We start from the raw sequence: 25,732 nt of genomic DNA, 5'->3' as shown, positions 1-25,732 counted from the left end.
AAGTTAAGCAATATAAGGTGCGGTAGTATGTAAACATGTGCTAAGTTAAGCAATATAAGGTGCGGTAGGATGTAAACATGTAATAAGTTGAGCCAGGGTTATGTTTTCTGACAAGTATCTGACAGTGTTTAGATCAGTTCCGGTCCTTTCCGTTCAGTTTTATGTGAGCGTCTGGCAATGTTCAGCTCAAGTATGACGCTGGGGTAGAGGCTGTTCTTGAGTCTATTAGTCCGTGATGTGATGGACCTGAACCGTCTACCAGAGGGCAGCAGTTCGAACAGCTGATGTCCAGGGTGGGAAGGGTCCTTCAGGATGTTGGCTGTTCTGCTGAGGCAGTGGGCGGTGTAAAGTTCCTCTACAGAGGGCAATGGGCAGCCAATGATTTTCTGGGCAGAGTTGATGACCCTCTGAAAGGCTTTCTCGTGTACCGCTGAGCTGCTGGTGTACCAGGTATGCAGTACGACAGCACACTTTGGATGGAGCAACGGTAGAAAGACACTAGCAGCTGCTGTTGCAGGTTGTTCTTCCTGAAAATCCTCAGAAAATAGAGCCGCTGCTGTGCCTTTTTGAATGCCGCTGTGGTGTTTGTAGTCCAGGAGAGATCCTCAGCGTTGTGCGTGCCCAGGAACTTGAAGGCAGGGACCCTTTCCACGTAAACTCCGCTGATTTGCAGTGGTGTGTGATCTGTGCTGTGTTTTCTGAAGTCTATTATGAGTTCTTTTGTCTTGGGAGGGTTCAGGGCCAGATTGTTTTCCATGCACAACCCTGTCAGTTTTTTGACTTCATCCCTGTAGGCTGTCTCATCATCTAAAAAAAAATCAATTCACCTGTGTATCACGATTTGTTTTACGATTTTGAAATCGATCTTTTAATACCAGAATCTATATAAATGATTTGCTTCATTTGGGTCTATGTGGAGATAGAAGGAAGTTACTGCTTTTATGTGGTAGTTTGAGTAACGTGATGTCCTATCCGTTCCGTATCCGTCAACCAAAACAAACCTCAGAAAGTATAAAATGTTGAAGTGTCACCGTGGATATATCCACGGTGACACTTAACATGGGAGGGTGCAGGTTGTATACAACCTGCACCCTCCCATGTTAAATCACAACATCCAGTAAAGGATGGAAACACTTTGGGTTTCACACATTGACAGGAAAAGCAGAGCTAGACATCATGGCTAAAGCTGCATGCTAACTCTGTCACGGACAGGAAACGTTATCGTATGGCGGTGACGTGGCGGTGGAGCCGGCCATCGCTCTTGTCTCCGTGGTCAAATGGGCCGACGCTACAACTGTACAACACCCATATACTGACATTTATGTTCCCTGCATTCAAACCATGGATGGATAAAGAGAACGGAGCTGACGGGAGAGCTAGAGACCACCTTGGAGAAGTTAGAGGAAGTAGACATGTGTGACTACGTCCGCTTTTCCAAATAAGGTGCTAACAAAGGGAAATCACAAAATACATCTATGGAAGTAAGATTGATGGATTATATTCACCAGAAGTATAAAACATACATGTCCCTTATAAATTAAAAGAAAATAGCACTAATCTGTGAGGGAAATGTCTTTATTCTTTGATTTGTGGGTTGCTGGATAATAAATGTAACCAATAATTCCTGACAATGATCCTGATATATTTGACTTCAGGACATCTCTGACTACATACAGTACATGCTGAAAATCAAACTTCTTACTGGATTCATTTAGAGATTTTACAAAGTAAAAGTCCCTTGAAGTGTATGATTTAACTTTTTCCCTTCATGGTCTAGAGTTAAAATAGTTAACAAAAATCACAATAAATCGTGAAATTGAATTGCAATACATATCGAATCGGCACCAAAGTATAGTGATCGTATCGAATCGGAAGATAGGTGTATCGTCTTAGCCCTACTATATAGTAATTAGAGAGTGATTTTAGACAGAGTCTATATGTATTTTATTTTATGAAAGTAAAGAGTATGGCTGTCAATTGATTGAAAATGTTAATCGCGATTTATCGTATGATTGTCCATAATTAATCGTGATTGATCTCAAATTAATCACACACTGTTCTAAATGAAATTTAAATGGAGATTTGTTGAGTATTTAATACTCTTATCAACATGGGATTGGACAAATATGCTGCTTTATGCAAATGTATTTATATATATATATTATTGTAAAACAATTAACAACACAAAACAATGACAGATATTGTTCAGAAACCCTCACAGGTACTGCATTTAGCATAAAACAATATGCTCCAATCATAACATGGCAAACTGCAGCCCAACAGTCAACAACAGCTGTCAGTGTGTCAGTGTGCTGACTTGACTATGACTTGCCCCCAACTGCATGTGATTATCATAAAGTGGGCATGTCTGTAAGTTTGAAGCATTATTGAACCTCCTTCATGACCAGATAGTCTGACATGGTTGGTACCGATGGATTCATCAGGTTTTCTGGTTTCATATGATACCAGGATCTTCACTCTAGCTTTAAAACTGAGCTGCCTCCAAAAGATCAAATAGCTGCTGGGCCCGACGACGGCCCATCGGATTTTTAAGGGGTTAATTAAAATTGCAAGTTGCGTTAAAGAAATGATAAATAAATAACAAAGCGGTATTATCACGTTAACTTTGAAAGCCCTTGTAAAGAGCAATGATGGCTTTCTGCTTCAAATCATCTTTCTGCATCATATTTCATGGACTTTACTGCCCAGAATAGAATGACTGGAAAATATAGGTTTTGTGGTTTGTCCTGATTTAATAAAAATGACCAGCAGCCTGCAGTGAGACCAGCAGCCTGCATTGAGACCAGCAGCCTGCAGTGAGACCAGCAACTTGCATGCAGCCTGCATGGTGGCCTGTGTTTGGCGGTGTATCAGTCTTCGATCAGTGGCCACCTCCTCTGCTCCTGTTATCTCTGCCAGGATCTCCTCTCTAAGCTTCCCCAAGGAGAAATGGAAGGTCAGATATTTTGTCATTGTACAATACAGGAATGAACAATGACATGCAACTGTAGCAGCATCTCATTGTGTGCATGTCAATGAAACTACACAATCTAGACTATACTGCATAAAAACCCTATGGGGACACCTGAAGCCGCCTCACATTTGTCAAGGGAAAGTCAGTGACTATGAAAGTCCAAAATAAATATTAACAACACATTATTTACATCCATTAATACTGGGCTCAGGGTTTACCCTGGCCAGGGCAACCAATAATGCATAGCAGAGCAGCCAATCTGTGTCCTCAGGTCAGTTGATAATATTAAATGTCCACCAGTGCTGGAATAAGCCTTGTTCCAAATGTGACGTCAAACACTGTTAAATGGTCTCCCCAGGCGGTGCTGGCTTTATGATCCATGAGCTGAGACCGACCTCTTATCACAATACTGAATTCTCCTCCGCTGACAGCTAACAACATGCAGATCCAACTTCTTAAACACGCTATCAAGCCTCACTGACATCCATTATCACTGCTAATGATGTTCTCCAGATGTGAATCCAAAACCAACCAACTATCTAACAACTGATGAGCACGTGTACAGTCTAGTTCCATTCTTAGACAAACAGCTTTGACTAAGGGTGGGCAACATGGATATAATTATTTATCGATTTTATCACAATATCAACATTAATTAGGGCTGCCAATTGCTAAAAATATTTAATCGCAGATTAATCTCACATTTTTTATCTTTTCAAAATGTACCTTAAAGTGAGATTTGTCAAGTATTATTACTATTATTGGATACCAATAGAACCCATTTCCATTCACATATCTTGAGGTCAGAGGTCAAAGGACCCCTTTGAAAATGGCCAAGACAATTTTTTCCTTAAATTTAAATGTAGCTTAAGTTTGGAGCATTATTTAGCCTCCTTCCCGACAAGCTAGTATGACATGGTAGAAAAACTGAGCCCGTTGCTACCTAAAAATCACAAGTTGCGTTAATGTGTTAGAGAAATTTGTGACATTAAATAAAATTTGTGTTAACGCATTATTATCAAGTTAACTTTGACATCCCTAATATTAATAGATATCAAGATATAGTATGTACTGTATATAGTGGAAGTCCAACTGAGAGCCCAATCCCAGATAAAATAACCAGATGGAATGTCACTTTGTGACTAATCAAGTTAATGGAGATGCACTACAACCGGACAGTTGTCAGTCAACCGGCCATCAGGGTGATATTTCACATTTACACACATTAAATTCAATTCAATTTATTTTTGTATAGCGTCAAATCTGAACAGAAGTTATCTAAGCGCTTTATATATAGAGCAGGTCTTAGACCGTACACCATAGTTTAGAGACCCAACAAGATCCACCAAGCGCACTGTGGCCAGGAAAAACTCCCCGAGTAGTGGGAAGAAACCTGGAGCAGAACCGGGCGCAGGGCGGGCGGCCATCTGCCGAGACCGGCTGGGGAGAGAGAGAGAGAGAGAGAGAGAGAGAGAGAGAGAAGCAACCACAATAATAGCCCAGCAGCTGTAATAACTAATACAAGTAGGACTAATAACACAAAACAAAAAGCATTGGATGTAAAAGAGTGATGATACAACTATCGGAATTGATATCATTGGGTCGTCCTCAGACGGGCTTTCAAGCGGAGCTTCCAGCTATCTCGGTACACCATACATATGGCTAGCTCGCCAGCACTGCATAATAACGCACACGTACATATTTTGCAACCATATGCAAGTAACATAACTGGAGAATGAAAAGTACACCAAAATAACACCAACAGACTTTAGCTCTGCAGACTGCTGTTGAAGCCTATTGATGGTCTATTGAAGTTTTAGTAACTCTAGCACTGTGTACACCCTCTAACAGCAGTCAGAGTTGTTCTCTATCTTTATTCTGCATGTCTCTAACAGCAGTCAGAGTTGTTCTCTATCTTTATTCTGCATGTCTCTAACAGCAGTCAGAGTTGTTCTCTATCTTTATCCTGCATGTCTCTAACAGCAGTCAGAGTTGTTCTCTATCTTTATTCTGCATGTCTCTAACAGCAGTCAGAGTTGTTCTCTATCTTTATCCTGCATGTCTCTAACAGCAGTCAGAGTTGTTCTCTATCTTTATTCTGCATGTCTCTAACAGCAGTCAGACTTGTTCTCCATCTTTATTCTGCATGTCTCTAACAGCAGTCAGAGTTGTTCTCTATCTTCTTTATTCTGCATGTCTCTAACAGCAGTCAGAGTTGTTCTCTATCTTCTTTATTCTGCATGTCTCTAACAGCAGTCAGAGTTGTTCTCTATCTTTATTCTGCATGTCTCTAACAGCAGTCAGAGTTGTTCTCTATCTTCTTTATTCTGCATGTCTCTAACAGCAGTCAGAGTTGTTCTCTATCTTTATTCTGCATGTCTCTAACAGCAGTCAGTTGTTCTCTATCTTTATTCTGCATGTCTCTAACAGCAGTCAGTTGTTCTCTATCTTCTTTATTCTGTCTCGAATTAATGCTAAGGATGTGACATGAGAGAAGAAATTCCTACTTAGTCAAATACAGACAAAGACACATGGCATGATGCGGAGGACTCTGACTAGAGCGAATGAATTAATAAGCAGCTTTCCATTGCCACTCTTCTAGCAGCCATCTGATGGTAGCCGACACACACACACACACACATACACATACACACACACACAGACACACACACAGACACACACACACGCACACACACGCACACACACACACACACACACACACACACACACACACACACACACACACACACACACACAGAGAATGAAGACATCTAAACACTGACTCACAACCGTCCACCTCCTCCCCTTCACACACTCACACTCAGGTCAAACTTGGTCAGTATACCCTCACATTCCCAGACAAACTGTGAGTGTGAGAGTGTGTGTGTATTATGTGTGCGTCACCGTGTGTGTGTTAATGTGTGTGTGTGTGTGTGTGTGTGTCCAACAGACAGAAAGAGAGGTCATTCAGTGCAGAGAAGTGATGACTGAGCAGCTGACACAGGAAAGAAAGAGGCAGATAGAAGGAGAAATAAAGAGAGGGAGAGATGTAGGTCACTTCCCAATTGTCAGTGAGTCATTGCACTGGATCACACCCAAACACACACACACACACACACACACACACACAGACAGAGTGAACCACTATCCCCGGGCCACTGCTAACATGTCGCTGGAGCAGTCACTGAATGTGTGTGTGGCTGTGGCTGTGTACAGCCTTGGACCTTTGACCCCGTTTGACACTCTTCATTCCAGTCACGCACAAAGACAACCCCCCCAAACACACACACACACACACACTGAAGGCCATCCTCCCTGTCTTTACAGCTTGAATTTACGAGCTCTCCCCTCCTGATTCTATGTGTCTCTTTTTTCTGTTTGTCGCCGGCCGACCAGAGTCCACTCTGCATTCTCTGTCTTTATGACTTTAACTCGGGTTGTGCAAGGGCCGTGTCGCAGTGACATCACCATTTCATCACCCTTGGGTTACTGTCTCACTCTGAGGCTGACTGTCTCTAACATGTGATACCGGGGTGGGGCGGCACTGTCAACTCCCAGCAGAAGGTCCTGTGTTTGTCTGTGTTATCCTTCTGATAGACGGGCGACCGTGCCTCTCAGACAGTGCATGCTGGGATTGGCACAACATGAAGGATCATGTTGCATATGTTAAGCAGGTATGGAACATGGCTGGATGGAAAATGCCTGTGTCTTACATCACAGCTAGGTATCAAACCTTTTTTGTACCGACTAAAATGTGCTCATAGCATTCAGTATCAAAAAGTGTTAAGTTTGGAAAGCATTAAATGTCTGGTGGTGTTTACTCATTCGCTCATCAGATAGTTGCTGATTTAAATCAAAATGTTGTCACTTTTAGTCTTTTATTTAATTTACTTAAAATTCTTGTACAGCTTGTAATTAGGCAACACTTAAGATTCGAGAAGTTTAACTTCTTTTTATTTAATTAAAAAAGGATCTATTGTAGAAAAACATTTATATTAGGACTGTCAAAATTAACTTGATAATAACGCATTCACTAGTTGGTATGAAAGATACGGGCATCACATGAAACTACAAAAAACGTAATGAATCCATCGGTACCAACCATGTCATACTAGTACTACTAAATAACGCTCCTTTGACCTCTGACCTCCAGATCAGTGAATGTAAATGGGTTCTATGGGTACCCACGAGTCTCCCCTTTACAGACATGCCCACTTTATGATAATCACCTGCAGTTTGGGGCAAGTCATAGTCAAGTCAGCACACTGACACACTGACAGCTGTTGTTGCCTGTTGGGCTGCAGTTTGCCATGTTATGATTGGAGCATATTGTTTTATGCTAAATGCAGTACCTGTCAGGGTTTCTGGATAATATCTGTCATTGTTTTGTGTTGATCATTGATTTACAATAATAAATATATACATACATTTACATAAAGTAGCATATTTGTCCAGTCCCATGTTGATAAGAGGATTAAATACTTGACTAATCTCCTTTAAGGTTCATTTTGAAGAGATACAAAATTTGCAATTATTTTGCAATGAATCATAATTAACTATGGACAACCATGCGATTAATCCCGATTAAATATTTTAATCGATATATTCCTCAAAACAAAATAAAGTGAAACATATGGTTTTCCTTACAAAAGCTTGGGTATCATTTTAGTAATAGTATTTTCAAACTTTTAAATGATACCCGACGTGGTACACTGGTGTAGCAAAAACGTGTCAAATTGAGGAAATGATCAGCACAGCACAGATAATGTTATCCCTTTTTTACTCTGCCTTGTAAGGTGACCTTGAGTGTTTTGAAAGGCGCCAATAAATACAATGTATTATTATTATTATTTGTATTATTATTATTATTATTAATATTAATATTATTATTAATAATAATAAATAATTACACTTACCTGTATTTTTAATATTACTATTATTATATTAATATAGTTATAAGAATAATTAGTGTTAGTATCAATATTGGTATATTTCTTTGTTAGTATTAACCATATTCTCATCGCCTCATATTGATTTTATTAGAAATAAAACAGAATACCATATCGGTCAATTAATAGCTTTACTCTCCAAGTAAGAAAACATTATTGACTAGGGTGACATCATCCACCAGAACACCTCTGAAACTCATCTTCATCCATTCAACGTAGTTTACAGTAATATTTGTAGATTTGTCCTGAGGTGTGTTTATCACATACAGAACATCATGGGTTCATAACTACCACTTCACTCTGGAGACACTTTCATTGGTTGCTCTTTGTTTTCAAATACATTTACTTCAACTCTTCTTTATACTTGAAACAGCTTTTAGTCCCCTTCAGATCCTCATATTCAAATACTGTATACTCAACAACACTTTCATCCTGCCTAGAGGTCTTGGAAGTGTTGGGAGACGTGTTTTGAAGATGAACGCACCATCAGACTGGAATCATTAATCACATCCAGGACTTCTTTGCTTGTTTATCTTAAATCTACTTGTTCTTTTTTTTGATTGCACTTACATTCTTTTTCAGTTTATAGATAGGCTCAGTACTTTGACATAATATCATTTTATTATTATGTTCATCATTATTTTTATGTTCTGTTGGTGTGGTTTGGGATGGGATGGAGGGAGGGCTTTGATGTGTTTGTCCTTATTGATTGTACTATGTTGATTGTTTTGTGTTGTTGAATTGTTTCATTTATTATCACTATTATTAATTATGTGTTTAAATCTTTTGTTAACTTCCATGTTTTGTGCCCTTAAAAAGGAGATGGTGCATCTCAAGGGGTTAATCCTTTATACATTTTGAAATGAAATGAAACACGGGACAGTGAGACACAAAACCCGAGAAGTTTAGGTAGGCCTAATGTTCGGAAGTTGCAGATTAATTTACCATTTCTAGGCTACATTAAAAGCCTGCTGAGGAGTTGTAAACATTCAGAGTTCATTCTCACACTGAGAAGCACTGAGCTGGAGGTCAGGATGGGCTACATTTGGTAAATGAGTGCAGGCAGCTATTGACCTGCTGAGGTCATTTGAGTCGCTCCATTGAAAACATAAACCAAACCCTAAATACAGCATAGACATGCAGCTACATTAATGCCCTGATGGAAAAGGACATTCATTCTCATCAGAACATTGCTACAAAGGTTGGTCATCTCAGACTGAATGCAGCATTTGTCAGATATTAGGAGTCTGGCAATCATAATGTTCATAAAATGGCTGTCAAAATGAACGCGATAATAATGCAAATTCGTTTTAACAGGCACTAATTTCTTTAACGCATTAACACAACCGATCTTTCGGAGGTTGTAGCGGTTCAGTTTTAAAGCCAGAGTGAAGATACTGGAATCATATGAAACTATGGAATCCAATAATATCAAGCATGACAACCCAGCTGGCCACAAAGGACGTTAAATAACGCTCCAAATTTACGCTACATGTTGGCGAGGTAAAACTGTTATGTCCATGTTCAAAGCGGTCCCTTGACCTCTGACCTCCAGATCAGTGAATGTAAATGGGTTCTATGGGTACCCACGAGTCTCCCCTTTACAGACATGCCCACTTTATGATAATCCCATGCAGTTTGGGGCAAGTCATAGTCAAGTCAGCACACTGACACACTGACAGCTGTTGTTGCCTGTTGGGCTGCAGTTTGCCATGTTATGATTGGAGCGTATTGTTTTATGCTAAATGCAGTACCTGTGAGGGTTTCTGGACAATACCTGTCATTGTTTTGTGTTGTTGATTGATTTACATTATTACACGGCTGTGTTGAATACTTGATTCTGATTGGTCAATCACTGCATTCTGCGGTCTGTTATTTCTTTATAACAGATATGGGCACAGCTCTGATGTCAGACTCTGGAGGACCGTTTTTGTGTCAAAATATTGATTTCTTCAGTAAGTAGCCGTGTAATAAGCGGGTTAATGTACAGCTATCGGGTCATTGTTGTGAAAGAATCCCCTTCAGGGCGATGAGAGACGTCGATGAGTGCGGCATCGTCTTGTCGGGATTTTTTTCACAACAATGACCGGCTCGCTGTACATTATCCCTTATATTATAAATATATACATACATTTGCATAAAGCAGCATATTTGCCCACTCCCATGTTAATAAGAGTATTAAATACTTGATGAATCTCCCTTTAAGGTACATTTAGAACACATTAAAAACGTGATTAATCACGATTAGCGATGGACAATCATGCAATTAATCGCTAGTAAATATGTTAATCAATAGACAGCCCTCCTAAATACTCACTCACACACCAATGGCACCATGGCAGCAATTTGGGGGTTAAGTATCTTGCCCAAGGACACATCAACACATGGACCAGAGGAGCCAGGGATTAAACCGTGGACCTTTCCGATTGGTGGACGACCCACTCTACCTCTTAGTCACAGCCCCCCCCCCAGGACAGTGGTGGTGTGTTCATTTCCCATCTAGTTAATAGGGGACTAAATCAGAGGCTGTGGGGCACCTGGTACTAAAAGAAGGGGCTGGCATGTGTCCCAACTGGAACCGGTGAACTCATGCATTCATCCCCCCCCGAGCTGAGGGCTTTACCCGCCAGCACCCCCTTGTTATTTTTCAACAAATGCAATGATCCACCCTGACTAGCTGTGGTGTGCCCTGCAGTTATTTAGTTTACAACTCATGTTTCAATGGGACTCACAGTGGCTGGATCCGCTCCAGTGTCTTCCGGTCACCAGGGACCCTCCGAACGGACGCTGGAGTCCTCCCACACCGGACAGGAGTCCCTTCTCCGGTCCGAGCCCCGGGGGTCTGTGGTAGTAGTCCATGCTCAGAAAGGAGCCGGGGTTGGGGCTGCTGGGGCTGGGGCTGTAACCCACAACATCCACGCTTTCATACATCCCCGGGAGGCGGGATAAGCCTCGGATCTCTCTGTACCGAACAGAGAGAAAAAAGAGGGCAAAGAGTCTTGGACGGCGAAGAGAGAGAGAGAGGAAGAGGAAGAGAGGGAGGAAGAGTTCACATCTTCATAAGAGACTGATGGGAGGAGGAGGAGGAGGAGGAGACCGGTCCCGGTGACCTTTCAGCCCTTGGAGGAGCACACTGTCAAACTTTACCGTCCGTTATGTCGACCGGAACAAGTTCAGGCGACTAACGGAACGCTGTAGGCTTCTGTTCGCTCTTCTGTTACGGTCCAAACGCTACAAGTGACTCCAACTTCACAGCTCTGATAGTAGAGGAGAGCAGAGGAGAGGAGAGGAGATAGTAGAGCAGAGGAGAGTAGAGGAGAGTAGAGGAGATAGTAGAGCAGAAGAGAGTAGAGGAGAGGAGAGCAGAGGAGAGGAGAGGAGAGGAGAGGAGAGGAGAGGAGAGCAGAGTAGAATAGAGTAGAATAGAGTAGACAGTAGAGCAGAGTAGAGTAGAATAGAGGAGAGTAGAGTAGAGTAGAGGAGAGTAGAATAGAGGAGAGTAGAGTAGAGTAGAGTAGACAGCAGATGTCCTTACTCTGTAGCACCAAAGACACACCGTAACATTACGGTAGGCTACTATACTACCGACACATGTTCAAGAGTAGACCTCCCCGTCCACAGCCTGTCCACAGCCTGTCTCTCTGTGGTCTGTCCACAGCCTGTCTCTCTGTGGTCTGTCCACTGCCCGTCTACAGCCTGTCTCTCTGTGGTCTGTCCACAGCCTGTCCACAGCCCGTGTCTCTATGGTCTGTCCACAGCCTGTCTCTCTGTGGTCTGTCCTCCGGGTTTTACAGCAGCTCAATGATCTTATGTAATTGTCATATCTATATATGTCTAATCCTTGTAGCCAGCCAGGCGAACAGTCTGTTTAGTGGACAGACTGCTCCTTAATGTCCTTAAATCCATGCATGCTGTAAATGAATGTACCGGTCACCGGAAAGTAAAAAGGTCCAGTCTGTGGAAACGCTCCGTTTCACGAGCTCCGTTCGCTCCGGTTCACAGGCTCCGTTCGCTCCGTTCGCTCCGGTTCACAGGCTCCGTTGGCTCCGTTCGCTCCGGTTCACAGGCTCCGTTCGCTTCGAGCGTTCACGACAGAAAAACACACGTTAATAATAAATGCTGTCATATTTGACTCCGAACTTCCCGCTTTGTGTCCCAGTAGTAGTATATCCAGTATGATATGCGACGGGGAGGGAGGTCGAGGACAGATCAGAGGTAGTCTGAGTCTCCGTGGAGCAGCTGGACAGAGACACACAGACAGACAGACAGGAGTTCCCTGTGCTCTCTACCCGACGGCCTCTCTGTCTCTCTCTCTCTCTCTCTCTCTCTCTCTCTCTCTGTGTGTGTGTCTCTCTCTCTCTCTCTCTCTTTCTCTGTGTCTCTCTCCATCTCTCTCTCTCTCTCTCTCTCTCTCTGTGTGTGTGTGTCTGTCTGTCTCTCTCTCTCTCTCTCTCTCTCTCTCTCTCTCTCTCTCTCTCTCTCTCTCTCTCTCTCTCTCTCTCTCTCTCTCTCTCTCAATTCAATTCAATTCAATTCAAATGGCTTTATTGGCATGACGTAACACTGTACATGTTGCCAAAACATATTCAAATGATGAAAAATGTACAATAATTACATTTCATTAACATCGATTAAATAAAAAAAAATTAAGTTAAAATACAAAATCATTTCAATCAATTAATTGGAACAATGATATAAACAGGAAACGAAGCAAATTAACAAACAAACAAACAACAACAAGGTGCAGACAGCTGTCCCTCAGTTGATGTCCCTGTCCCTCAGTTGATGTCCCTGTCCTTCAGTTTATGGCAGGCAGCAACATAGACTGCTACCAGCTCACAGGTCCTAGTGTCCTCCCCCAGTAGGACGGATAATTTGTCTTCACCTGAGAGCTGTAGAAAACCTTTAGTTATGAAATTGATTCTTGTGAAATATATTTCCCTGATGTTTTGATATTTCTCACATTTGGTGAGGAAGTGTAGCTCTGTTTCAGGTTCACTCACAGCTGTTGCTCTACAGGGAGCCAGGTCTTCCAGGTCTTCCTGTGTCGTCCCTGTTCTATGGCGAGGCTGTGCCCACTCAGTGTACTTTGTCAAGGTTTTTCTTAAATGTAGATCAGTAACCATGCTCAGATAGTCTGCTATGGTGTACTGTCTGTTTAGAGCCAGATAGCACTGCATTCTCCTCTGAGCCTTTGTCTGTGTTTGCCAATAGGTGATGTAGTTTAGTTTGAACTGTGTTGTAATCTGGTTGAGTCTAATTGGTGGTTTGTTCTGTTCCTGAGGCCTTAGTGTGTTAGTGGAGAGGGTTGATGAACTCAGCCTCAGGACCAGCTGGGTAAGGGGGTTCCCCTTTCTGCTCATCTCTTGGCACTGCAGGGCTTGATAATGATATGAGAGGGGGTCACTATGTTTTAGATGTGTGTATTTTTATTATTAGTGGATACTGGCCTAATTCTGCCCTGCATGCCTTATTTGTAGTTTTCCTCTAGACATGTCCTTCCTCTAGACAGAATCTTACAGAACTCTGCATGCAGGGTCTCAGCTGGGTGTTGATCCCATTGAGTGAAGTCTTGGTTTGTAAGTGGACCCCACACCTCGCTGCCATAGAGTGCAATCGGTTCAATAACACACTCGATAAGTTTAAGCCAAATTCTAATTGGTATTTCGGGTTGGATCTTTATTTTAATGGCATAGAAAGCCCTGCGTGCTTTCTCTCTCAGCTCATGAACTACCTCTTTAAAATGTCCAGTTGAACTCATTTTTAAACCGAGGTAATTGAGGTGTGTGCCGTACTCTACATGTTTTGTACCAATTGAGAACTTTGGTAGAACATCCTGAGATCTGGATCTTCTTTGGAAAATCATTATTTTGGTCTTTTTGGGGTTTACTGTCAGGGCCCAGGTCTGACAGTACTGCTCTAGCAGGTCCAGGTCTGACAGTACTGATCTAGCAGGTCCAGGTCTGACAGTACTGCTCTAGAAGATCCAGGTCGGACAGTACTGCTCTAGCAGGCCCAGGTCTGACAGTACTGCTCTAGCAGGTCCAGGTCTGACAGTACTGCTCTAGCAGGTCAAGGTCTGACAGTACTGGTCTAGCAGGTTCAGATCTGACGGTACTGCTCTAGCAGGTCCAGGTCTGATGGTACTGCTCTAGCAGGTCCAGGTCTGACAGTATTGGTCTAGCAGGTCCAGGTCTGACAGTACTGCTCTAGCAGGTCCAGGCTCTGCTGTAGGCCGTCTGCTGTGGGGGACAACAGGACCAGGTCATCTGCAAAGAGCAGGCATTTCACTTCCTGATTGTGGAGACTTACACCAGGGATCGGGGATTTTTCTATTACAGTAGCCAATTCATTGATGTAAATATTGAAGAGGGCAGGGCTGAGATTACAGCCCTGACGAACACCCCGTCCTTGGTTAAAGAATTCTGTTCTTTTTTTTTACCAACTTTTATGCTGCACATGTTGCCAGTATACATTGATTTAATAATATCATATGCTTTAGCCCCTACACCACTTTCAATAACTTTGTAGAACAGTCCTGTATGCCAAATAGAATCAAAAGCTTTTTGGAAGTCAATAAAACAGGCATAAATTTTGTTTTTATTTTGTTTTATATGTTCATCAATCAGGGTGTGTAGGGTGTAAATATGATCAGTTGTGCGATGTTTTGGTATAAATCCAATTTGGCTTTTACTCAAGACATTGTGCTTAATAAGGAAGTTCAAAAGTCTGGCATTCATGATACTACAGAAAACCTTTCCCAGATTACTGTTCACACAGATGCCTTGGTAATTGTTAGGGTAAATTTTGTCTCTGTTTTTGTAGATTGGGTTTATGAGTCCTTGATTCCAGATGTCAGGAAAATAACCTACACTCAGAACCAAATTAAATAGTTTTAATATAGCCAATTGGAATTTCTTGTTTATGGGTTTGAGCATTTGGTTCAAGATGCCATCAGGCCCACATGCTTTTTTAAGGTTTGAGGGCCTGTAGTTTTTCATGGAGCTCTTGCTCAGTAATTGGGGAGTCTAATGGATTTTGGTTATCTTTTATAGCTAGTTCCAATTTAGTCAACTTCTCGTGAATTTGTGATTGTTCTGTGTTTGCATTAATTTGAACGGTATGGTATAGTGTTTTAAAATGAGTTGTCCACATGTCACCGTTTTGTATAGCCAATTCCTCATGTTATTATTCATTTTTTTCCAATTTTGCCAGAAGTTGTTTGTGTTGATGACCTCCTCAATTATTGTCAGTTGCTGTTTGTTGAATTGCTCTTTTTTGAGTCTGAGTGTACGTTTGTAGTTTTAGGGTCTCACAATAATGAAGGCGTAGATCAGCATTATTGGGGTCTCTGTGTTTTTGGTTTGATAACATCCGAAGCTTTTTCCTAATAGTTCTACAGTCTGTATCAAACCAGTTATTTTGGTTTATTCATGGTTACTTTCAGTTGAGCTGTTTTTGCAGTTTGCCTGATTATATTGTTAATGTTTTTCACTGCTAGATTGAGGCCTTCTTTATTGTAAGAGTATGTGGAGTTCAGAAAGTTGTCTAAAAGTGTTTGGATTTTGGAGTTATTGATTGCTTTCTGGTATTGTTCTGCACTGTTTTGGTCCCATCTGTATGAATTTCTAATGTTGTACAGCTTACTGGGTTGCATGTGAATTATCTGTATGTCTGATCTTTGATAAACAGCGTTATATGACTGTGATCAGACAGAGGGGGTTGTCCCCCCTTACCCTACCGTTGACGAAGTACAGACTGAGGCTTCGACAGAGCTGTAGGAGGTCCATTCCCCCCTAATGACCACGTGGTTGCTGTTGTTCCTGTGGGGGAGAGTGAGAGTGTCTGACATGTTCTGATTTAGGATGAAATTGTCCCCTTTTGGGTCAGTGAGGTCAGCTAGTGTTCCTGTGCGTGCGTTTGTGTCCACAGCGATGAGCACATTTCCCTGAGCCTGGAAATGGCTCGTCTCTTTCTCAAGGACGGAGAAGGTGTCATCTGAGAAATAGGAGGATTCAGAGGGGGGTTATATATAGCACAAAGAAACACATCTTTATCAGTTGATAGGAGCTCCTTCTTTAGTTTTAACCAAATGTGGTATTTGTCAATTTTGAGGGGCTCGATTAGATTTTGTAGGTCAGATCTGTACCAGATGATTAATCCTCCAGATCCTCTACCTTTGTTAGTGTAGCTGTGTTTTTGAGATGGAACTATTATTTCTCTATAATTTTTTGGACAGTGGGTGACAGTGTCTGCTTTACACTATGTCTCCTGCAGGATGATGATGTCTACATCTTTAAAGTTTGTTTTGAATTCAGGAGTTTCTGTGTGTTTGTGTGTGTGTCTCTGTGTGTGTGCGCGCGCGTGTGTTTGTGTGTCTGTGTGTGTGTGTCTGTGTCTGTGTGTGTGTGTCTCTCTGTGTGTGTGTGTGCTTGGTTTTGTTTTGTTCTAATACTAGTTCAGCTTATTTCAGATGTACTGAAGGAGCTGTTTGATCTCACTCATTCCTTCAGAGTCCATTCGTCCTCGGAGGGCCTCTACGTAGCTGCATGGGGCCTGGTGTGGTTCTAGACTCTGGGGATGTGGGAATGGTCTGGACTTGGGCTGAGGGCCGGTCTCTTTGTTTTGGTAGAGTTGGTGTTGTGGTGGTGGGGGATAGTACGCTGGGCCAGGCCTTTTCTGCCCTAGCTGCTGGAGGTGTTGGTGTGGTGGTGGGTAGTAGGCTGGGCCAGGGCCTGTCTGCCCATGCTGCTGGAGGTGGTGGTGGTGAGGCCTGTGGGGAGTGTTGAATCCGGGTGGATGTCTAGGAGGTCTTGGGCTCCTGGTGGGGTCAGGGTAGTAGGGGTCTCTGTGCAGTCCTCTGGCTGGTGTGGAATGGAGGGTTTTGCGGCCAAGTGCCACATCCTTCAGTGTTTTGGTGAATATCCCCACTACCTGCTTCTTTAAGTGGGAGCTGTCGTGTAGATGCTCAGGAGTTCTGGTTGGATGATGGGCAACATGCACGTTAGGAATCAAGGCACACCCTCTGGTGATGTCAATGTTCACCTTGCTGATGGTTTTGGGGGGGAAAGTCTTTGCGGGGTAGCAGGGTAGAGATGATGATGCGTGAGTTGGGGAAGGACTCGGATGCTCCACTTCAAACAGAGCCAGTCTCTCTCTCAGCTGGTTGACAGTGTGGTGGTCTGGGTTCTGGTTGTCAAAGCCAGGCAGAGGGGACAATAGAATTATGTTGTGGGCCTGGGTTTCTGCTGTTGGGGTGCCTGTGGTAATGGGGGAGCTCGGAGTGCTGCTTATTCTTTTTTAATTCTACCTTATTTGTCAGAGTGGGGAAGTCCTGTGTAAATGAGCCCAGGGTGGTTTCATAACCCTGCACCATTGCTGTACCATTCTGGTAAAGGTTCACAGTCATCAGCTTTCTCTCTTGGTCCTTGTCTTCATCCTCAAATATTCAATTTGCCTCCCCTTGCAGATCCCTCTCCTTGTGGTGAAGCTGTAGTGCTTTAATATGGCTGTGTGCCATGCAGTGGTGTGCTCAGTGTAAAAGAGCAAGTTGGTAATAGTACCAGTACTATTCGAGTGATCAGCATACAAAGTCTCTGCATTTTGCAGCACTCTGCACTCTGTGTCTAAACTGTATTCTTCCTGTTTCTGCTACTACTGCTACTACTGCTGCTGCTGCAGTGTCAGTGGCCATGTTGACAATCCCGCCAAACAAAGCTAATGCTGACTCTTAATTTTAGCTAGCTAGCAAGTAGCTAACATTCTATGAAGTTCAACTTTATTGTAGCTGTAAAGCTCACTGAGATTCCCTACCTGTTGCGGTAAAAGAAAAATGAATTAAAGGGAATAAAAACTGTATTTTTATTTTCGAGGAGTTTCAAGCCAGTGTTTTCTGTGGCTAACTAGCTAGCTAGCTAGTAGCCTCTGTTAGCCTAGCCTACTTTGCAAGTTCAATTTGCAATAAATAAACCTACACTGAAGCTTCCAACATGAAAAAAGAGATAGAAAAAATAGAAGTCTTCTTTATTCTTGTATTTCTCTTGTTCAAGATGTTTTTCTCTCTCTTAACAATCCAAATGTTTTTTGGTAAATCAGGAGCTCTTCTTTAGCATGTCTCCATGCTCTCTCTCTCTCTCTCTCTCTCTTTCTCTCTCTCTGTGTCTTTCTCTCTGTCTCTCTGTGTGTCTCTCTCCATCTCTCTCTCTCTCTCTCTCTCTCTCTCTGTGTCTCTCTCTCTGTCTCTGTGTCTCTCTCTCTCTCTCTCTCTCTCTCTCTCTCTCTCTGTCTCTCTCTCCATCTCTCTCTCTCTCTCTGTGTGTCTCTCTCCATCTCTCTCTCTCTCTGTCTCTCTCTCTCCATCTCTCTCTCTCTCTGTGTGTCTCTCTCCGTCTCTCTGTCTCTCTCTCTCTCTCTCTCTGTCTCTCTGTGTGTGTGTGTGTCTCTCTCTCTCTCTGTCAATTCAATTCAATTCAATCTGCTTTAATAACATGACTGTCAGGTGAACAATATCGCAAAAGCGTCAATTCAATAATAAAAAAAAATTAAAGCTGCGAGCAGTGATGATCGGGCCCTCGCCCCTGCGTGCACGTCGGGGGAACGCGCAAGTCGGGGTACCCGCTGTCGTGCATTCCCATGAAAGTCGGACACCGCAAGCAACAGTTAAAGTTTATTTTCTCTTTGGAGCGTGTGGCGCTGGATATGACCTGTTGAGAACATGTGGGGCGTCCTTTAAAGGCACTTCTATGACGGTTGGTTGCAGTATACAACCATTTCCTGTTTCCTGTAGGGGGCGCTATGACTTTCACTCATAATGGCACATATATGTCTTCAGGCCTGGACTATTATCCAGCTTGTGAAATTTGGGGCAGATTGGACTATGTAAAGTCAAGTAACAACAGCCTCCTGTGTCGTGGCGACTCATCAAAATTCGCCATGCCACCACGGCGCTGCCGTTCGATAGAAAGTTACGATTTTCGAAAGGAAGCATCATCGAGGTCTTAAGGCTTTTCTCACCTAATTTGAGGTAGATGTGATTAATTTCTGAGGCAGAGTACATCAACGTGTAAAACATGATATTTCCTGTTACCACTAGGTGGCGCTATGACTGCGAGCCAAAATTTGCATGTGGATGTCGTCACACAGGGACTTTTATCTTGCATGAGAAATTTGGAGCAGATTGGTTACTATACGCCAAAGTTACAACAACTTCCTGTTTTTTGGCGAAGAAGCTTTTTCGCCGCCACGCCACAGCAACATGGTTCGATAACTTTTTGATCTTTTGATAACTTTTCATCCCAAAGGTCTTAAGATACTACTGACCAAGTTTCAGGTAGATGTGATTAATTTCTGAGGCAGAGTACATCAACGTGTAAAACATGATATTTCCTGTTACCACTAGGTGGCGCTATGACTGTGAGTCAAAATTTGCATATGGATGTTGTCAGACAGGGACCTTTATCAGGCATGAGAAATTTGGAGCATATAGGTTAATGTACGACAAAGTTACAACAACTTCCTGTTTCTTGGCGAAAGACGCTTTTTCGCCGCCACGCCACGGCAACATAGTTCGATAACTTTTTGATCTTTGAGTAACTTTTCATCCCAAAGGTCTTAAGATACTACTGACCAAATTTGAAGTTGATCGGGTTAAATCTCTAGGAGGAGTTCGTTAAAGTACAGCGCCTGGATATGGTAAAAAAACTCCATAAAATCCAATATGGCCGACTTCGGGTTGGGTTTACGGTATACCTCCAAGAGGGTTTTATTTACGTCTCGTCATGGTACATATACCTACCAAATTTCATAAATTTAGGTGAAATGTGTCGTCGGGGCTACTCAATAGGGGGCGCTAGCGAGCCAATTTGCCACACCCGAGCACGAAACCCATATCAGATATTTATTTCACGCACGTCTGACACGTGTGCAAAATTTCAAAAAGCGTTTAGTACCCCAAGCACCTCATTTTTACCCTCAAAGACATAATAGAATAAGAATAATAATCATTTGAAGAACAATAGGTCCTCGGACCCGACTTTGTCGGTGCTCGGGCCCTAATTAAAGCTGCAAGCAGCGATGAACGGGCCCTCGCCCCTGCGGGCACGTCTGGGGAACGCGCACGTCGGGGCACGTACATGTCTTCAGGCCAAGACTCTTATAAAACATGTCAAATTTGGGGAAGATTGGACAATGTATAGTCAATTTACAACAACTTCCTGTTTCCTGTAGGGGGCGCTATGACTTTCACTCATAATACCATATATATGTCTTCAGGCCTGGACTATTATCCAGCTGGTGAAGTTTGGGGCAGCTGGGACTAGGTAAAGTCAAGTTACAACAGCCTCCTGTGTCTTGGCGAAACATCAAAATTCAACGCGCCGCCACAAGAATGCCGTTTCACGAAAACAGAAAAGCTTCACAATTTAGCATCATGAAGGTGTTGAGATTCGGTTGCCCGACTTTGAGATGGATCTCTTGAATGCTCTAGGAGGAGTATCGCAAAATTCCATACCTAAAAAGTGACAAAATGGCGTCTTCGCACATGACGTATGACATCACCGTTCGAGCGGTCAAAAATTCCTTCGCAATTTAGCATCACAGTGGTGGGAGGGTTACACCACCCAAATTTCACGCGAATCCGATGAACTCTCTAGGAGGAGTTCGTAAAAGTATGCATAAAATACATGAAAAACGCACATATTCCAAGATGGCCGACTTCCGGGTGGGCGGAGCTAATGAAACCCGATGAGGAATATGTTAGCAATAATGAGCAGGATGTACCTACCAAATTTTATGAATATAGGATCAACTTTGACCAAACTACGGCCTTCCACGCATTAGGGGGCGCTATAGAGCCCACTAAACATGCTGAACCCAAAAACTGTACGTTCACGTAAAGTTCACAGGTGTCCATCTTTTTGCCAACTTTCATGAGTTTTCGAGTATACCAAGGGCGTCAAAGGCATGATCAAATGCTAAAAGACATAAGGGGGCGCTAGAGAGCCAACATGCCACGCCCAAGCAAAATTTCACAACTCAATCAAAGTAATTACTAGTTTGGATGTGCGTGTAAAGTTTCATGAGTTTTTGTGCATCCTAAAGTCCTCAAACATGTGTTCGTAAATTTTAAAAAAACGCAGGAAGTCCACGAAGGCTGACTTCCTGCTGGCTGAAAAAATCTCGAAAATATTTAATCCAGGTATGAAGATGTGAGCAATGACATACTTGAATTTCGTGAAGATCGAAGAAACTTTCTCTGAAAAACTGCGTATGTTAGGGGGCGCTATGGAGCCCCCTGGAGACACCCGAGCCCAATCACTACAGAACATTGAATTTCCCACCAGGTCTGACGCATACTCCACTTTTGGTGAGTTTTTGGAGATGGCTAAGGTCCCAAAAAGGCAACCTCCCAGCGGAAAAAGAATAATACTTAGAAAAACAATAGGTTTCCTTGCACTTCGTGCCAGGACACCGTTGGGGTCCTGGCACTTTCGTGCTCGGGCCCTAATAAAAACAAAAACATATACTGTATATACAATTCTTTAAGCAAATTACAATATATATGACCTTGTGCTGTTAGAGGAGGTGAGCCTCAGGACAAGGACCAGGACTTTCTCTCCGTCTGTCTCTCTCTCTCTCTCTCTATCCTTCTCTCTCTCTCTCTCTCTCTCTCTCTCTCTCTCTCTCTCTCTCTCTCTCTCTCTCTCCCTTTATCTCTCTCTGTGTGAGAATGGGGACTGAGTACATGCACGGAGTTTGGTGGTGGAGAGCGTGTTTAGTGGTTGTTTTTGGGGACGGTGAGCTGTAATTCTCGGCGGGGATGGCGTCCTCAGGGACGTTTTCCCAATCTATCCGGCATGGTGTGCAGGTTGAGCCCGACCCATCTGTGCCGGTGGAGGCGATTCTCCTGACTGTAGGGGACCGTGTGGGACACACCAAACTGTCCCATGCCTCCAGGATGAACAGAGGTGTGGTTGTTTTCCTTGAAAGAGGAGCGTTTTGTGGCTGATTTGATAGCGAACGGTGTCACTCTGAACGGTTTCTACCTGCAGGCTTGCCCGCTCGCCGCGCCCTCCACCCGGGTCACCGTGTCTGGTGTTCCCCCGTTCATTCCCAACGAGTCGTTGGAGCGGGAGCTGCAGCATTTCGGGAAAAAGGTGAGCAGCTTAAGGACTGTGGGCTTAGGTTGTAAGAGTGATAAGCTGAAGCATGTTCAGTCCTTCAGGAGACAGATGTTCATGTTTCTGAACTGTCCATCACATACGCTGGAGGTTTCCTTCAGAGTGAAACATGGGGAGGGACATTACATGGTGTACGCCAGCACAGGCAGCATGAAGTGTTTTGAGTGTGGGGATGTGGGCCACAAGCGGACCGCATGTCCTCACAGGCAGGCGGAGGGGCATCCTGATCTAGGGCCTGGGCAGCCTGAGGAGCGCACTCACACCGGTACTTCGCAGGATGAGGAGGCCGCTGCTCCACGGGCCGCTGCTCCTCGGGGGTGTGGTGCCCCACAGACTGAGCCTGAAGCAGGAGAGGGATGCAGCGTGCAGGCAGACAGTCAGGCAGGGGAACAGCGAGCTGATTCAGGCAGAGAGACAGTAATTAATGACAGCCCGGCTGTCCTGATGGTCACAGAAGAAGAAAGGGAAGGAGCAGAGGACGTTAGCCGAGAAAGTGGAGAAAGCAGCAGAAACGGGCCGACAGCTGAACTTGACCAGAACCAGGCTGCTGGTGCAGAGCTGAGAGGGGCTTTGGAGAGTGGTACTGGTAAGGATAAGGGGGAGGACATGGATTATGAAACTGACTCTGACTGTATCTCTGTTGTAGACTCCCAGCAGTCATACAGCAGAGATTTGTACACATTACCTCTCCGGGAACCATGACCTTAACATGGTGGAGGGGTTTGTGTGTCCCTATGACCCTGAGGGCTGTGTTGTCTGGAGCCTGGTGCTCCTGGTAGGGTCTCCCATAGCAAATTGGTCTCAGGCGAGGGGCCAGACAGAGAATGGTTCATAAAACCCCAATGAACAAACGCGGCTGAGAAGAAGTTACCCGGCCCGGAGGAAGCCCAGGGCCCACGTCTGGAGCCAGGCCCGGACGGAGGGCCCGTCAGGGAGCGCCTGGTGGCCGGGCTTTCCACGGAGCCAGGCCTGGGTTACCCCAAAGAAGCGACGTGGCACCCCCCTCCTCTCCATCCTGTGGGCTCACCGACTACGGGAGGAACCGCTGGGGTCGGGTGCGCTGCCACACGGGTGGCAGTGAAGGCCAGGGACCTCGACGGACCGGACCTGGGGAGCAGGACTAGCTCTGGGGACGTGGAATGTCACCTCTCTGTGGGGGAAGGAGCCGGAGCTTGTGCGGGACGGGGAGCACTATCAGTTGGATCTGGTAGGGCTTACCTCTATGCACAGCTTCGGTTCTGAAACCGTACTCCTGGATAGGGTATTGGACTTTATTCTTCTCTGAAGTTGCCCATGGTATGAGGCGCCGGGCGGGTGTGGGGATACTCACAAATCCCCGGCTGAGTGCCGCTAAGTTGGAGTTTACCCTGGTGGACGAGAGGGTCGCCTCCCCACGCCTTCGGGTTATGGGGGGGAAAACTCTGACTGTTGTCTGTGCGTTTGCACCGAATAGCAGTTCGGAGTATTCGGCCTTCTTGGAGACCCTGAATGGAGTCCTTCAGAGAGATCTTCAACTCACACCTCCGGCGGAGCTTTTCTTGCATCCCTGTGGAGGTTGGGGGCATTGAACCCGAGTGGGCGATGTTCAAAGCTTCCATTGCTGAAGCTGCGGCGGTGAGCTGTGGTCTAAAGGTCTTGGGTGCCTCAAGGGACGGCAACCCTCGAACACCGTGGTGGACATCGGTGGTCAGGGAAGCTGCCCGACTGAAGAAGGAAGCCTTCCAGGATATGTTATCTCGGAGGACTCCGGAGGCAGTTGCAAGGTACCAACAGGCTCGAAGGGCAGCAGCCACTGCCATGAAGGAGGCAAAGCAGCGGGTGTGGGAGGAGTTCGGAGCAGCCAGAAGGACTTTCGGTTGGCACCAAGGTGCTTCTGGAAAACCGTCCGGCACCTCAGGAGGGGGAAACGGGGAACCATCCAAGCTGTTTACAGTAAGGATGAGACACTGTTGACCTCAACTGAGGAGGTAATTGGGTGGTGGAAGGAGCCCTTTGAGGAACTCCTGAATCCGACTAATACGTCCACTATTGTAGTGGCAGAGCTTGGAGCTCGATTTCCCTGGTGGAAGTCACTGAGGTAGTCAAACAACTCCACAGTTGCAAAGCCCTGTGGATCAGGGCTGGACTGGGACAAAAAATCGGCCCTGGCATTTTGGCTCAGACTGGCCCCATCACCGGCCATTTGTGCTGTGTTTACCACGTTTTGTTGAAGGCTCTGTTCGACGAAATACCTTCAAATGTGTTTTTTTTTTGCATACTTGCCAATCTTGATACCTCAAAAAAAGGAGGATTTCAAAACCAAAGGGGGGGGGGGGGGGGGGGGGGGGGGGGGTCTCGGTGTCCTCCCCCAGAAAAATTTGAGTTTCAGAGACTTTGTTTCCTGAATTCTGGTGACTTTAAAACAATGAAAATCACAAAATAATAAGTACACTGCAATAGCATTTTTATGTTAAACTTCTAATTATACCTTTAAATCTCAGGAAAGAAAACTGAAAATATTCGCCCCTCTGGCATAAACTTTGCGTGTGAATATCTAGCATAATCTAATATTCATCAGTTATAATTAATTTGTTTGCCCCTGCTGTCCCTTTTTAGGATTATACATGCTGTACAGTGCCAGAAACAGGTTAAAAAAATTGACATAAATTGGGAGAAATACAAATTGTGACCCAGGGAGGAAACCAGGAGAGGGCAATGAAAAACAGAAGTCTCCCAGGAAAATCGGAGGCTTGGCAAGTATGATGTTTAGGCGCCCATCTGCCAGATACTGGGATATGTCTGGGAGGGATAAAACTATGAGTGATACATGGTTGTTAATTTATAACTTACCATGCATTAAGTCACAATATCAATGATGCTGAATTCCTTATTAAAACATGTTGTGAACTTCAGATGGGTCTCATACAGTATATCAGTTATACATTGGATCATCATTAATGTTTGTTGAGTCTTATCGGACCTATCACATTCTGACTCTGATGGAGGTGGCACTTGGGGTTGGCCAGTGCCAGCCCGGGCCCCCGCTTTGGCCCCGCCCCTGAGATACACACATAAGCAGACAGACAGACAGACACAGAGACACACAGAGAGAGAGAGATGGATAGTAAACGGCAGAGGATCAGAAGAAGCAGAGAAATGCACTTCTGATGTAAACAGCCAGGCTTCAGCTCATGCGGAGATTAATAGCGCGGCGCTTCCGTTCATTATGGGAACGCATACGGCACAAATACGCTGGCGCTGCGCCATTATGTATCACCATTATGATCTCCCAGAGAACCTGATATAGAAAGGCCAGAGGAGATCCGGCAGCTTGTGAGAAGCTCCGGTACGCATGAAAAAGTCACGGTACGCCAAGGAGTAAAATGAGTACAATACTGCGTACCGCTACGTACCGGCCCACTTCGAGCACTGCTCATCTCTCATGACATATGTTGAGCCAGGCAGCTAGCCCATAACTGCTTACCACAAACTTTACACTCCCTCCCTCATCTCTCTCCCTCTCCTCCTCACTGTGGCCACCCGGCACAGGACGATTGGGCCCACCCAGTGTCACTTAAGGAAAATAAGTGGGCTGATTTACCTGTTTTATGGGCCAAAAAAAAAAAAGACATATGTCGGGCCAAAAGGACGTC

The 25,732-nt window shown here is 44.3% G+C and overlaps 1 protein-coding gene across 1 annotated transcript in view; it reads right to left on the bottom strand.

Moving 5' to 3' along the window:
* Positions 1-11,314, bottom strand: part of LOC119502070 (retinoic acid receptor alpha-B-like) — a 31,450-nt gene extending 20,136 nt beyond the window's left edge. Inside the window, exon 1 of the mRNA XM_037792905.1 lies at positions 10,656-11,314. Within this exon, the coding sequence (XP_037648833.1) occupies positions 10,656-10,854 (199 nt within the window). The 5' untranslated portion in view covers positions 10,855-11,314. The remainder of the gene's footprint in view (positions 1-10,655) is intronic.
* Positions 11,315-25,732: the final 14,418 nt, after the last annotated feature.

The sequence above is a fragment of the Sebastes umbrosus genome, chromosome 14 (assembly GCF_015220745.1).
Source record: "Sebastes umbrosus isolate fSebUmb1 chromosome 14, fSebUmb1.pri, whole genome shotgun sequence".
NCBI lineage: Eukaryota > Metazoa > Chordata > Actinopteri > Perciformes > Sebastidae > Sebastes > Sebastes umbrosus.
This window is presented reverse-complemented; position numbering and strand designations above follow the sequence as displayed.